The 16,058-nt window shown below is 33.5% G+C and overlaps 1 protein-coding gene across 2 annotated transcripts in view; it reads left to right on the top strand.

The window, feature by feature from the left end:
* LOC131929916 (uncharacterized) overlaps positions 1–16,058 on the top strand; it is a 54,845-nt gene that overhangs the window by 10,543 nt on the left and 28,244 nt on the right. For both annotated transcript variants that reach the window (XM_059286297.1, XM_059286298.1), the window contains 4 exons: positions 3,515–3,634; positions 4,067–4,187; positions 4,521–4,670; positions 15,182–15,390. In XM_059286297.1, coding sequence (XP_059142280.1) covers positions 3,515–3,634; positions 4,067–4,187; positions 4,521–4,670; positions 15,182–15,390 — 600 coding nt within the window. The remainder of the gene's footprint in view (positions 1–3,514; positions 3,635–4,066; positions 4,188–4,520; positions 4,671–15,181; positions 15,391–16,058) is intronic.

Below are 16,058 nucleotides of genomic sequence, written 5' to 3' on the forward strand. Positions count from 1 at the left end.
TACTGGCTGTTTATGTGACTAAATTTAGTATTGATAAAGTAGATGCAATACATCGAGCTAGGTTTAGTGAAATATATTTTATGTTGATGTGGAATAAGCCTACATCATACTTTTTTAAAACAAGAAATCATGAGTTTATGTTGTTATTTAGCCTTGCAAGAACTTGTATTAATATGTGTATATTGACCCATTTCATAATGAGATTCGTTGACCAGTCGCGAATTTTTCATTTTAATACGGAAAGTATTGCTGTGTTGTTTTAGTTCACTATTTGCGTTCAGAAGAAAAAAAATTGCGCACCAAATGAACGAAAACAATGTGTGCATTATTTAGCGGAAAATTAGTACTTCTTAAAGAAAACTAATTCATTTTTAAAAAGTTAAACATCTGATTAAGTCAAATTTTATGTTAAAGTTCATTTTTGTCGAGGAGTCTTGTCTTGTCGAGGTTCTATTCAGATACGGCAATTTTTACTGCATTTGTAAATTTCGCCGGATACAAAAATTTAATATGAAACAAAATTTCGTTCAAAATGGATTTTAGTCCTGATTCGGCTTTTCAACCAGATCCATAAATTTAACAGGTCACGGAAATATGGTCCTAGGTGCTTTGACCACAGGTGCTTTGACCATAGGGGGTTTGACCACAGCCGAGCTTTGACCATAGGGGGTTTGACCATAGGGGGTTTGACCACAGCAGAGCTTTGACCACAGGGGGTTTGACCATAGGGGCTTTGACCGCAGATGGGCTTTGACCATAGGGGGTTTGACCATAGCGGGGCTTTGACTACAACGGGGCTTTGGCCACAGAGGGGGGTTAAACATAATATATATATATATATTTATATATATATATATATATATATATATATATATATATATATATATATATATATATATATATATATATATATATATTAAAATATAAATTATAAATTATAAACTGTTATTTAATTTAAACTAATGACACAATTAATACGATTTTATACATGTTTCCTGAGAGTACGTTAATAGAAATTAGCATGTGTTAAAAAAAAGTCAAGAACAATATTTTAGTCTCCACAAAAAGGCTTTTGCTAGGCATCATAGATTTATTTTAAATATAAATGGAACACAAATAATGCGACATATAACAAGTTTCACAAATAAAATAAATCGGGAGTGATCTTCCCTAACTCGAATATTCTAATATAACACTACGTGGGATGGCAACTCGGAATATAGACATCATTTTCGTTTACTTAAATTTTTAAAAATAGAATAAAATCTAGTAGAAAAAAGAATTGCGCACCAAGCGAACGCAAAAACAAAATAAGCATAATAGTGCCCAATATTATTAGTACTTTATAAATTTACTTGCGTTTTTTTTTGAGAAATCGGATATAGCGTAAATTAGTACTTCCGGTCAACGGAAATTACTCAAAATTTGACAGATAGTAGAGAATTAGATCTTTAACTTACAAGTGAAATTTCATTTATCTATCTGAATTAGTACTCAAGTTATAGGCTTTTGAAAAATTCAAAGTAGAAAAAGTTCCACTTCCGGTTATTGGAAATCGCACAAAAGTTGACACGGATCTACGATTTTGATAAAATACTTATATATGACATTTCATCAACCTAGCTGTAACGGTACTCAAGTTATCGTGTTTACACACACACGCACACAGAGACATACGGACAAGATTGCAAAGTTATGTTTTTCCGTATCAGTGAGGTGTAAAACGTCGAGATTTGTAAAAATCTAGATTTTTTTGCACGATTACAAGACTTTCTCTATACTTCGTATATACGAGAAAGTAAAAATGTAGATGTACTTGAAAATACATAGCATATATTAAGGATAAATAAACCGGGAGTCATCTCCCCTAAACTTTCTCGAATATTCTTATATAAAACAACAGGGGATGGGAAATAGGGATATAGTTATGATTTTTAATTCGTTTTAAATACTTAAACTTTTTAAAATAGAATAGAATCTCATAGAAAAAAGAATTGCGCCCTAAGCGAACGCCAAATAAAGATGTTCATAATAGTGTGCAATATTATTAGTACTTTTTAAATTTACATGCATTTTCGAGAAATTGAAAATAACGTAAATTAACACTCAAAATTTGACAGATGACAGGGAATCAGATCTTTTACTTACGTGTGAAATTTCATTTATCTAGTACTCAAGTTATAGGTTTTGAAAAATTCAAAGTAGAAAAAGTACACTTCCGGTTATCGGAAATAGCTCAAAAGTTGATATCGATCTACTATTTTGATATAATACTTATATTTGAAATTTCATCAACCTAGCTGTAACAGTACTCAAGTTATCGTGTTTACAGACACACATACATTCACACACACACATACACACAGACATACGGACAAGATTGCAAAATTATGTTTTTCCGACTCAGGGAAGTGTAAAACGTCTACATTTACAAAAATCTCGATTTTTTTTTACGATTGCAAGACTTTTTCTGTACTTTGTATATACGAGAAAGTAAAAATGATATATTCAGTACAATATAGATCTACTAATTTTCTTCTCTCTTAAAATTTTGGCAAAGAGTGTCGCTTTCCACCCATTCCCTCCAACATTCTGCTATTTTTCTGATCGAATAGCGATACAAGAATCCGTGATATTTATTTCACTTTAATGCAGTGATCCAGGTAACATGTATTGCCATCAAGTAAAAGTATCTGATCTCTCACGATCGAGTTGAGAGAATCTTAAGAATTGTACAAAAAACTAGTCGCGTCATTTCTTAGCAAAACTGGGTAGGGAAATCGTACATTAAGCGTTAATACAATTTGTTTCTTTTCTAAGTGTTAAAAAGGTTACCTAATCCCCGATCCAGAAAATGCCTGCGGTTTTTGTTTGTGAAAAAGCGCCCCCCCCCCCCTCCCCTATCCACAATCTTTGACCAAGTTGTTTGAGCAAATTTTAAACGTCACTACCTCATTTTAAATGTCACACCATAGTAAAATACGCTTTAGTACAATGTGTTTCTTTTCTAAGTGATAACGGTTATCTACACATTAATCCACTGTAAATTTATTCTTCGAAAAAGCGCTCCCCCCCCCCCCCCTATCAAGGAAAGCCGGAAAGCGGTTTTTTTCCGGTCACTTTTTCTTAAGGGCATATGCTTTACAGTTGCAAAATCTTGATAGAAAAACAGTTAAATCAGTATGCAAAGGCTCTTAGCCATAAAATGTCTTAACTTGACTGTTTATAACTCAAATCTGCAGCTCAAAATGAGATTTAAATTTTTGTCTACCCTTTTTGGCGCCCCACCCCCTGGAGTCGGCGCAGAGCTTGAAAGAAAAACACTCCATTAGAAATGAGTTAGAATTTTATTTGCAAATAGACTGTAGGAGTTGAGAAAAAATACTTGTAACAATCACTTGTAATTAAAATATTTTCATGTTTTAATGTGTAATACATATTAGACATTCATATGGTTTTAATTTAGCATTTCTGAATAAACGGGGCCTAATAATGTTTCTTTTTTTTATTACAGGACATTATATTTAAGCCAGTTAACAATTCCTCAGATGCTCCATTGTTAGGAGAAGGTAGTTGTGCCAAAGTTATAATTTTAAAGGAGGAATATACAAATGAAAGACTTGCATTGAAAATCGTAAGTTAAATTTTAGTATCATAGAGTCGTTGGACGATATGGTAGAATATTAGAGCATACGGTTGCGAACCTGAAAGTGTTGTGTTTGAATCCATGATCAATTCAGTATATCGTCCCTTAGTCCACCCAGCTATAATGGCGCCCTGGTTAACATTGAGGAAAGTAAACGTGGATGGGCATATTGCTGACCACACAATCCCTTCATTTACCGAGTTCACAGAAACAAATGAACTCTACCTCACTTGGACCGTGAGGTTCGAAAGAAAACTTTACCCTTTTTTTACCTTACAGACAGGTGTGAACTTACAGCTCTAGTTTGTAAAGTAATGAAGCTTATTTTATTGTTTGATTTTTTAATTTTTTAAATACGAACTTTATAATTTCTCCCTCCCGATGATTTATTTCCTAAAAATAACTACTAATTGCTTGTAGGTTGACATCTTGCATCCCGATTTTAATTCAAATGAAGTACTTTGCATGTATGAGATAAGAGGTTTGTCTCACTTCGAAGTTATAGCTGGTATCTTATACATTTCAATGCCAGTAATCCAAGGTATTAATAATCCTCCAAATGCCCTTTGTAATTTTGATTTTATTGAATTGGTAATCTTTAAAAATTGTTTTTGTATAGTGTTGAAATTTGCAAAGGATTACATTTTAGCTAACAATTCATTTATTAAAAAAAACACCACCAACTTGCGGAGAGTGATCATAATACACTCAAAGTATTAATACAGCACATACTGGGGTGTTGGAACAGTAGCGTGGACAAACCTGCACCCTACCAACTAAGATCTAAGAAATATTGTGCCGACTTTGTTTACACTTAACTATTTTAAGTACTAGTATTTTACTTGTTTTATTTTGATTGTTCTCTCAAATGCAGGAATGGATCTAGGGAAAGCTAGACAAATTCTTAAAAAGTCAAAGTTGCCACAACGCGACTTCATCCAGTTTGGTTACTATGTGCTATGTCAAACTCTAATAGTGTGTCGTGCTTTGAGGGAAAAAAAAATTATTCACTGTGACCTACATAGTAAGTAATTTAGTCTCAGTACTATCTTAAGATTTTTTTTTGTAGGCTCAGTAGTGTGTTGTATTATTTTATGCTAGAATTTTAAAACTTGTAAAAAATAAAAGTAAATAATGCTTTCTATAATACAATTTGGTGTAAAATGCAGCTTTTTGGTTCAAATCCTGATTTTGGCTTTTACATGATAAAAGCTTCCATGATGTGATGAGATTTTATTATGCCTGTTTATATAGTTATATTTCAGTATGTTTATTTAATAAATGATGACCACTCTCTAGTATATATTTTATTCATGATTAAAAATAAAAGTAAAGATTTTAAATATAATGATTTCAAATATCACTAGACTACCCGTTATTCTTGAATAATCGTGAGTTTCGGGGGTCATCCATAAACAACATTTTCGGCTGAGCATAGGTGTGACCACACTATCCCTTCATATGCAGAGGTCACAGAAACAAGTGAACTCTACTTCTCCTGCCTCGTGTCCCGCCAAGTTCCGAAAGGCAATTTTGCATTTACATCTTTTAAAAACAAAAAAAAAATTTAAAAATGAACACTGATATAATATGTCTCGAACTCGTACCACCCGCTTGGTAACTATTACATTATCATCACAGCTAGCTGGGCACTTCCGATGCAAAATTAGTGGAATACTAAGCGTAAGAAAGTTGAGTTATTTCCAAAATTAGCCAACTCCATAGCAAAACTAACAAAGATTTATAAAAAAAAAAATATTAAGTACTAAAATAGTTTAGTATAGAATCTCATTATTGGCATAGATTCTAGATCTAGATAGAGCTAGATCTAGATATCTAGATCTAGAATCTACGGCTGGCTTGTGGCTTAAGTCTAGTTTTTCAATAGTTCCAAATAAATTCATTGTATTCTCGAATTAGATAATCAAATAAGAATAACTGCCCCGCGTATTCTAATGAAAATTGATAATAGTGTTGGAACCTAATAAAAATAGCCAACAGACCCATCGTGATTAACAGTTTGGTAAAAAAGAACAGTATTCTATTTATAAATATGTATTTTACAGTTCTACATATAGTGCAGATGCTCTCACGTAAACAAGCAGACAAAAAAATGCAATCTTGTAAACAAACTTTAATTTAGTAGTATACTAGACTTACCCGTCATACCTTGGATGACTGTGGGTTTCGGGGATCATCCATAAATGACATCAAGTCTGTGACTTTTTCAAAAATAACCCTACCCCCACATTCAAAAAGACGCGTTTTTGTCTTTTAAAAACACCGATTTCGGCTGAACATGGGTCTGACCACACTATCCCTTCATACACCGACATCACAGGTGACCTTTAAAAAGTTCTATTTAATTTTAACCCTTCATTTCATGAATTAATTTTGTGAAAGCTTTTTGAGAAAAAAAAATCTTAAAAGGTGGGCTGTGGTGTGTAGAGAGCATAAATAATGAGCAAATTGAATTAATTTTTTCAAATAATGTTTATTTTGCAAAATAACAGTATTTATCAGATTTGATACAGTATGCAACGGTGGGTAACATTTTTTTAAAATTGACAAAAAATTATTTTTTACTTATCATTGAAAATGTATTGAGTAATTATTAATTTGAGTAAAACACTTATTCATCCCAAATCTGGAGCATCAGAAATTCATTTACAAGATAGTAATTTACATTTTTTTCACAATATTGCTATTACCAGTTATGTCATATTTCTTAGTAATCATGCATCTTTTTATTGTGTAAGTCAATAAGCAGCATCACTTTGCTCAGCAGGACCTCTATCTAGTATAATTTGAAATTGTTATTGTTTTAAATGCAAAGTAGTTTTTAATGACTCAAACTTGTTGATATGAAAGAAATTAGAATATATCTACAATGCTGATATTTGGCCATTTTTAGAACTTTTTCCTATGCAATGAAACCAGACACATAACTGTTAGAAGCCAATGAATTGATTTATTTCTGCTATATCAAAGACTTCAAAATTTATCTGGATTCCTCTGTGTAATGTAGATCTAGAAAATCCGTTCACCCAGTATACTAAGATAGTCTTTATCCATGGTGTGAAATAAAATAATCTTGAACAGCCGGAAGGCCTTGCGCTAAAAACTATGTTGGTCAGTTCCTATTCCTCACAAATAATAGAAAACATTTATGTGTTTTAGTTAACCACTTAGCTGGACTACCATCTGCTTACATCTTATGAATGTACATCTTATAAATGTAGGCCTACAGCTAATGAATGTATATCAGAATAAAGTCTACCGCTTTACTTGCTCTGAACCAATCCCTTTAATCTCTCTACATCACTTTCTAAGTGTTCAATTTCAATTACAGTAACACCTTCAACATCAGGTAAATAAATAGATGAATAATTAGACATTAGTGACAAAAGAAATATGCATTCTCTATTTCAGACAGAATTCTTTTGTAAGAATCTTTACCCCTCCTGTAAAAAAAAAATTTCACTACTAAAAAAAACTATATATCATTTCTAGATTTATTTACTTTATCTTCAGGCATGCACACATTAAATTATAATTTAAATAAAAATAATTTAATAACTGCTACTTTTTATATACTAGAGGATTAGGATTTTATTTGCAAGTATAAATACTATATGCAATAATGTCAATCAAATATTATTATGCCATTTTTTTAAAAACAATAATTGCAAGTAATATGTACAATATGTACTATAGGCCTAGTTATTAGATTGTAACTTCATAAGATGAATAATTAAATATTACACCAACCTCACTTTCATTTAATTTCTCCTTGAAGTCTACCATCTATTTCATTCAGAACAGTTTTGCGACAAAATTTATCGCCCGCTCTATGTAAGCCCTGCTAGGGGGGGGGGGGGGATACCTAATATCTACCCTTCTAGGCTTATCTAACTGACTAATCTGTCCGGTCAGTGCAACCGTGGTAGAACCCACAGTGGTTAAACCCTAACCTTAGTCTAAATTAAAAACAAAAAAACTTTTAACAATAATATAAAATTTATTTAACAAAATATGGAACCAAAGTTATGATAAAAAAAAATAGATTAACAAAACAGAACTTTAACGTAACAAAACAAATTTAAACAACACCAAACATTACGTTTGACCATTTGATGGTGTTGCGCCGACTTATGATGTCTAGGATGGTCCAGGCCCTGACACACAGAAACCTCCCTTCATCCATTCTCGCCATCCAAAAGTCCACACCAAACAAAACACTACGTAAAACCACTACGTACAATACGTTACGTACAATACATTACGTAGAACACAATACGTACACAACAAACTTTTTACAAACAAAACAATTCATATATAACAAAACACCCAGCCAAGTTGCCCAAGCAACCTCACTGGAAGGGGGGGGGGAAGAGAAAAAGAAAAGGAAAACATAAGAAAAATGCATGGTAATGGCAGATATATACATAAATATATACACAAGTTCAAAATGCTACCTACTACTACTATCTAGCTAAAGCCTCGAGTAAAACTAATCCTTACTATACAATTCTAAAAGCAATTCTCAAAAACAACTAACCACTGTCTAAAGAAGAACTAGCAACTTAAAAATAATGTGTAAACATATTCATTGTAGAACCAATCTTTCCTACACAAGGAAGCCCGAAGCCATTGGTCTACATAAACAATATCCATATTGATAACATTAAAGTTAACACACTCCGCTAAGGCCCCAATGAAGGCAGACACAAAGCAAGCGATACTCAACATGACGTTGCACGAAACAGCACACACATTAATTTTAAACAACCTAAAACTCGAGGCAACTAAAATATGCTAATCTAATTACTGTCTAAAACAACTGACTATTGACTAAGCCAATCCTAGTCAATAACACATCATAAAACAATCAGGTAAATGCACACACGCATTCACACTAGTTTAGGAAACACTCCTAAACACACTGGCCTAAACCACGTGGTCCGAAACACACGCCAAGGGTTTAGAAAATACAAATTTAAAATCTCTCAAAATAACACACCACGTGCATACCAGACATGCCGATGCTCACTATCTCGTTTTAGACGAAAATGAAAGAAAACGAGAAACATCGGCAGTCGCACTCATACAAATCACTTAAAGATAAAGTATAAAAAAACAAATACCTCCACGCGTGAGGTGCGCCACGCTGCCTCACAGAAACCTGACCCGACCTACATCTCGCCGCGGGTCAAAAAAAGGAAGAAAATCGTCCGAGCGGCCAATTTATACTGACCGCTTCGAGCGGAAGGGGACCCCGTGGCCATTCCCTATTCGACCACCATGCACTCCCAGATTCGCAACAAATAAAATAATACAAAATAATCCATTCACCCGCTCACATCTAGACAAAAAGAGATCCTGTAAAATAAATAAAACAATGTCAGCACTAAAACAATCTAAAATCATTCATGAACTTCATGGATTTATAAATTAAGTTTTAATTAATATTATAAACATAAGTAAACCACCACTGCCTTAAGTAATTATTACTGTTTGCGTACCGGTATGAAGTAAATAATAAGTAGACTAAGTATGTAGGCCTATGCCTAATATTATTACTATTTTTCTTCCATAATAATTACTATACTACTTTCTAAGCTTATTAGACCCAAACACTAACTCTGTGTATGAATTAGTATAATTAGAGAATTATATGCAAGTTATTCTAAGCAGCAGCTAGTAAATATCAGTCTAATACTATATTATTATTGTTATACATTATGACACTTTGTTTGGTCCTTAATAGCAGCACTACACTGTACACCCTTTATTATAGGCTTATTATAGTGGCACACTGATCATCTATATATATATATACTAGGCATACTGCCTAGCTTCGCTTAGGTTTTTAAATAACATTTGAGAATTTGAATACTTAATTATTTAGCGATGGATTGGGTGTGGAGTGCTTTAATTTAAACAGTAATGCTAACTTTAGAAAAAAAATGTTTTTGTTTGTCATTTAAATACCGTTCTCAGAGAAATATTGGAAAGTACGCAATGTATAACTAAAATGGAATTAGAACTACACAGGTTCCATGAACAGTATATCTCATTGTTTATATTACATTGCCTTTTGAAATTTATTTATTTATTTAATTAGGATACGTAACTGAATTGACAACTTAATTTTGTACTAAAACAAATGCTATACTTCGTCATTTTCTGTTTCTGTTTAAAATAGTATACAATTATTTGAAAAATAATAATTTTACAATCGTTACCTCCCTTGAAAACTGAACGTATGACGTAAGTCTTTGTTTACTTTTTTTTTACAAACAGTTGCTATGCTTATATAAGAAATTACGGTATATGAACATATTTAACGACTATAATGGCTGTTTCCGACGGGGATAAATTTTTTTTGTTACCTTCCAGGGTTTGTCTACGACGTCATATAATATTAAGGGGATCGTTCGTCTATTTATATATATATATATATATATATATATATATATATATATATATATATATATATATATATATATATATATATATATATATATATATATCTCATATAAGGAGAATTTCACTCACGATCATCTTTAGCCCTCATCGAGGGCTTTGAGTCTGACCAACAGTTTTTCCATACGACATAGTCATCTATAGTAGCGTATGCAAAAACTTAGTATGATGTACAGACGTTAAGTAACTTAAAAATTGTGTTAAAATGTCCATGTTTTTGCCATAAAATACAAAGTTTATATAGGGAAATACAACTGGTCAGTTTTGACCCATTTCCCAATTTTTCCAAGACATGGCGAGTTTTTTGTGACACCCCAAGGCCTTCTTCTACCACCTCACAAAATTTCAAGGGGGGTCGTCGTCGGAAAAATTTTTTCGTAATAGAGCTCATATAAAGAGAATTTCTCTCGCGGTCACTTTTTAGCCCTCGTCGAGCGCTTTGAGTAAAACTGACAGTTTTCCCTAAAGGTCAAGCCATTTACCTAAGAGTATGCAAAAAAATAGCCAGATATACTGAGTTTAAGTACCCTAAAATCCGCGTTGAAATGACCCTCTGTTTTTCCCATAAAATACAAAGATTATATAGGGAAATACAACTGGTCAGTTTTGACCCCTTTACGAAGTTTTCCCAGATATGCCGAGTTTTTTGTGACACCCCAAGGCGTTCTCCTACCACCTCACAAAATATCAAGGGGGGTCGTCGGAGGAAAAATTTTTTCGTAATAGAGCTTGTGAGGATTCAGGTGTTTTGATGATGGTTACCACCAGTTGTGATGGTACGAATGTTTTACGATGAATGAATGAAGATGACAGAAATATCCAACACAGATTCCAAGTTCAAATTATAAAATGTTCTTTATTAACAAAGATATATATATTCAAGTTTCTACCTAACTAGCCTGTTAAATAATATCTACTACCACTACTATTACTAACTCTACTAATACGCCCTTCCATGACCAATCCTACCACTATCTACATTCTAACTGTTCTCTACATAACTACGTCTGCTCCATTCTACAACCTAATACCTTCTGCACTGATCTACCTACTGCCCACGCTAGCTAATCATGATCTCTCGGCCTAACAGTGGCCCACGCTTCACTGGTCAGCTGACCGTCCCACGTGACCGGTCAGCCCTGTGTGCCAATTGGCCTCTCTAACCAACCAACTAGGCCTATAGTCTGTTTCTGCTAATCTATATCTGCTAAACATGTCTGACGTAATCTTGCGTCATCACAGAGCTCATATAAAGAGAATTTCACTCGCGGTCAAGTTTTAGCCCTCGTCGAGGGCTTTGAGTGAAACCGACAGTTTTCCCTAAAGGTCAAGCCATATACCTAAGAGTATGGAAAAAAAATAGCCAGATATACTGAGTACCCTAAAGCCTGCGTTGAAATGAGCCTCTGTTTTTCCCATAAAATACAAAGATTATATAGGGAAATACAACTGGTCAGTTTTGACCCCTTTACGAAGTTTTCCCAGATATGCCGAGTTTTTTGTGACACCGCAAGTCGTTCTCCTACCACCTCACAAAATTTCAAGGGGGGTCGTCGGAGGAAATTTTTTTTCGTAATAGAGCTCATATAAAGAGAATTTCTCTCGCGGTCACTTTTTAGCCCTCGTCGAGGGCTTTGAGTGAAACCGACAGTTTTCCCTAAAGGTCAAACCATTTACCTAAGAGTATGCAAAACATTAGCCAGATATAATGAGTTTAAGTACCCTAAAATCCGCGTTGAAATGACCCTCTGTTTTTCCCATAAAATACAAAGATTATATAGGGAAATACAACTGGTCAGTTTTGACCCCTTTACGAAGTTTTCCCAGATATGCCGAGTTTTTTGTGACACCGCAAGTCGTTCTCCTACCACCTCACAAAATTTCAAGGGGGGTCGTCGGAGGAAATTTTTTTTCGTAATAGAGCTCATATAAAGAGAATTTCACTCGCGGTCACTTTTTAGCCCTCGTCGAGGGCTTTGTGTGAAACTGACAGGTCTGCCCTACGGCCAAGCCATTTACCTATAAACATGCCAAAAATTAGCCAGATGTAAAGAGGGTAATTGCTTTAAAATCCGTTTTGAAATGACCCTCTTTTTTTCCCATAAAATACAAAGATTATATAGGGAAATACGACTGGTCAGTTTTGACCCATTTCCCGATTTTTCCCGGACATGGCGAGTTTTTTATGACACCCCAAGGCATTCTCCTACCACCTCACAAAATTTCAAGGGGGGTCGTCGTCGGAAATTTTTTTTCGTAACATAGCCCATATAAGGCGCCGGTCAGTCGAGGTCAGTTTTGACCCCCTCTCCGTAGACTTTTCGGCCAACCGTCACCGGCCTTCATGTTCTATCGCCCGAAGGCACCATCGTGCCAAATTTCACGCGCCTGAGGCGCCGGGAAGTACCCTATCGGGCACTTGACCTCTTTGCTTTATATATATATATATACTAGGCATGCTGCCCAGCTTCGCTTAGGCTTTCGAAAACATTGAGAATTTGAATGCTTAATTAATTCGCCCATATAAGGCGCCGGTCAGTCGAGGTCAGTTTTGACCCCCCTCATCGTAGACTTTTCGGCCAACCGGCCCCCGTGTTCTGTCGCCCCAAGGCAAGATCCTGCCAAATTTGAAGCGCCTGCGGCGCCGGGAAGTGCCCTATCGGGCACCCGACAACTTAGCTTTATAGATCATCTAGATCAAGATCTAGAATCTCTAGATCTAGAATCCAAATAGATAAAATAATTTTTTTTAAGTTTAGGCCGAGAAAATCGTATTGTATACATTTCATAGCGTACATAGATCTAAATCATATTTGAATGAAATAGTTCACTTTTTAAAATTTTAATCTCGGAAGATGACGTCATCAGTTTCGTGCTCTTGTTTTAGTGTTTTAGTGTAAACAATATGCGACGTCATTGTTAAATGCGTTCTTGTTCCAAGTTTATACACTTTTCCGGTTGCATAAATAATACTGTTTCTCTATATTCGAATACGCCTTTATTTTTTATTTTTCTTCTTTAAATAAAATTGTGGTTATACATTTAAAACATCTAATATATTATTTTCAACAAAAATCCGTAAAAAGTTCTTCATATATCGCTGCCGATTCTGACGTGATGTCCGGCGAAAATATTTTGCGGACAGACAGAGAGAGAGAGAGAGAGAGAGAGAGAGAGATGTGCGAACGTGGGGTTTTATATATTAGGATATATATATATATATATATATATATATATATATATATATATATATATATATATATATATATATATATATATATATATATATATATATATATATATATATATATATTATATAGTACTGAGTAAGTGCTAAATCTAAGTAAATTTAGTATACAATAGTCTACAGCTTGACTATGTTACTATTGTTACAGATTGTGACACTATTTTTCTTCTATAATTCACATATTATTATTGTAAAAATATGAAAGAAAAACAAACCTAAGCTCGTGTAAGAACCAACAGTTGACTAGAGTCTACCAACTAGATGTTAGGAATTGTTCTTTTAACTAATTATTATACTACAGTAAAGTCACTATACTGTAGTCCCAGCTAACGTCATGGTCATACCGTTGCATGGTGTATCAAAACTGTTACATACCGTAATTGGACATTATCAGCACAAATATAAAGAAATAGTATGCAAACAACTTATTTTTAGGTAAAATTACTCACCCGAGATTGGTTAATTTTTTTTCAAGAAGAAAACACGGCCTGTGAATTTTTATTATTTTCTCAAAAAACACATCGATCACAGCTGTCCGACCAGTGTAAAAAAATGAAATCAAACTCGAATTGTGTGAGACGAAACACACATATAGTCTGTTTCGGGTATGAATTTGGGTCAAAAGTGATCAAGCTAGAGTATGGCATATTAAAAACTCAGATTTTAACATTTGTGTAGATTCAATGGGGGTTATTTCACATTGTATCAAAATTGATACAACATTAAATGAAGGGTACGACTTCAAAATTTAGCCTTTATTCTCCAAAGCAAATTTTTAAATGCTTTTCTGGCATATCTAGCCTTGGCCACCTATAGCATGTTTATATAACATGAAAACCCGCCATTTTTCTCGTGGTAAACATAGCCTAAAAATGGTCGGAAGTCATGCGTCCGGTCCGGACGCCATTGTTGTTAGCAACCAACCACGCCTCCAAGTTATCGAGTAATCCTACTATATCCAGTTCTAGAAACTAGATAGATAAATCTCACGTATTCTCGAATAAGATGTTCATTGAAGCTAAACAAATATTTATATAAATAATTAAGGCCTGAAATTGATTCTAGATCTAGAATTTACGTTAAGTCTTGTGACCTAGATTTAGATCTAGATCTAAATCTAGAATTCTAGATTCATAACGTTTTCTTCCTTCGACAGCTGATCTGTAGATATAGAGAAATGTATTGTATAATAAAATAAAAAGAAGTGTTAAGAATTGATAATAGTGTTAAAAAGTAATAAATACAGCAAACGGACGTATTGTTAAATTTATAGAAGACAGAAAATTAGCTTTATAACGCGTTAAACTTTTGAATGAGCCACAAAGTCTTTGATGGAAGCCGCCATTTTATTGTACTAAAAAGTAAACAAATCGTGCGATGTCACTATTCAGTCAAGTAAAGTCTATGTTTTAAACTTTCAAAATTAATGTGGTTAATCTACCTATGAATAAATCAATAAATTAATTAACGTCTTTAAATAAATTTGTGATTAACAGTCTGCCTGAAAACAAACATTGTTCTCTACCTACATACTATTTTACAGCTCTCCACGTAGAGCAGATTTTCTCCAGTATTCAATCAAACAAAAAAAACAAATAAATATTCAAACGTAAACAAACTTGAGTTTTAGTAGTATAGAGATAGGTAGGTAGGTAGGTAGGTAGGTAGGTGGGTGGGTAGTTAGGTAGGTAGGGAGGGAGGGTTAGGGTGGGTGTGTTGGTGGGTGAGTGGGGACGGACGGACAGACAGACAGACATACAGACAGTTGATTAAAATAAAAAAAAAAATTCTAATTGCAGGTGGAAATATCATGGTGAATGAGTCGATGGGAATAAAAATAGTGGATTATGGCTCATGTTTTTATTCTGAAGTCGCTGATAAATTTCAAGAAAAAGCTGAACAAGATTTAACTATCATAATGAACACATTTTTTGAATTTTGTTTTGGGAGCGATTTTAATTTTGAAGAAATAAAAAAATCTACGCTCTGGAAGAAAAAAGAATATAATGTACGTACTGTTATGATCATCAAATATTGAAATAATAAGCATGAAAGTATATTTAATCATACTAAATTTTTAAAAAAGCTTTCTAAAAATATGGCAAGCTATACAATTATAATTACATTTGTAAACATTAAAGCTGTTTGGGAACCATCGATTACAGTCATTTTTATATTTTGTACCGAATATAAGCCTTTGAAAAGCTGATTAGAATTATTTTATTAATTCAAATATTTTGAAAAACTGCCCTCAACCTCTATTTGAAGACAACATAAACGGCCGAGGAGAGTAAACCATAAAAATCATAACAATTGTTTTCCAAAATAAAAATACAAAATTGTGATCTATGGTGAGTAGCATAGTATTGTAGTTATATTATATAACATCCCCAATCACCACAACACCTTGACTCTAATTATCCAAATAAAAATTAAGTGTTTGCTAACATTTCTATTATATTACTAGTTATTATTTCTTCGACTATTTCTAGCCTTATTAAAACCGGTAGTTATTTATTTGTTATTATACGAGAGTTATAAAATATTCAATTTTGGTTTTTATAAAAAAATATGCTTTCTGGCAACAACAATTTGGAACTATTTATAACCAGCTTTTTAAGTCTATTGTGTGAAGTAAACTAAACTGGGCTCTTAAACTAGTTTTAGACATGTAAT

Source organism: Physella acuta, unplaced genomic scaffold, assembly GCF_028476545.2.
Source record: "Physella acuta isolate Inbredline_101_S28 unplaced genomic scaffold, ASM2847654v3 ptg001693l, whole genome shotgun sequence".
In the NCBI taxonomy this organism is placed as follows: domain Eukaryota; kingdom Metazoa; phylum Mollusca; class Gastropoda; family Physidae; genus Physella; species Physella acuta.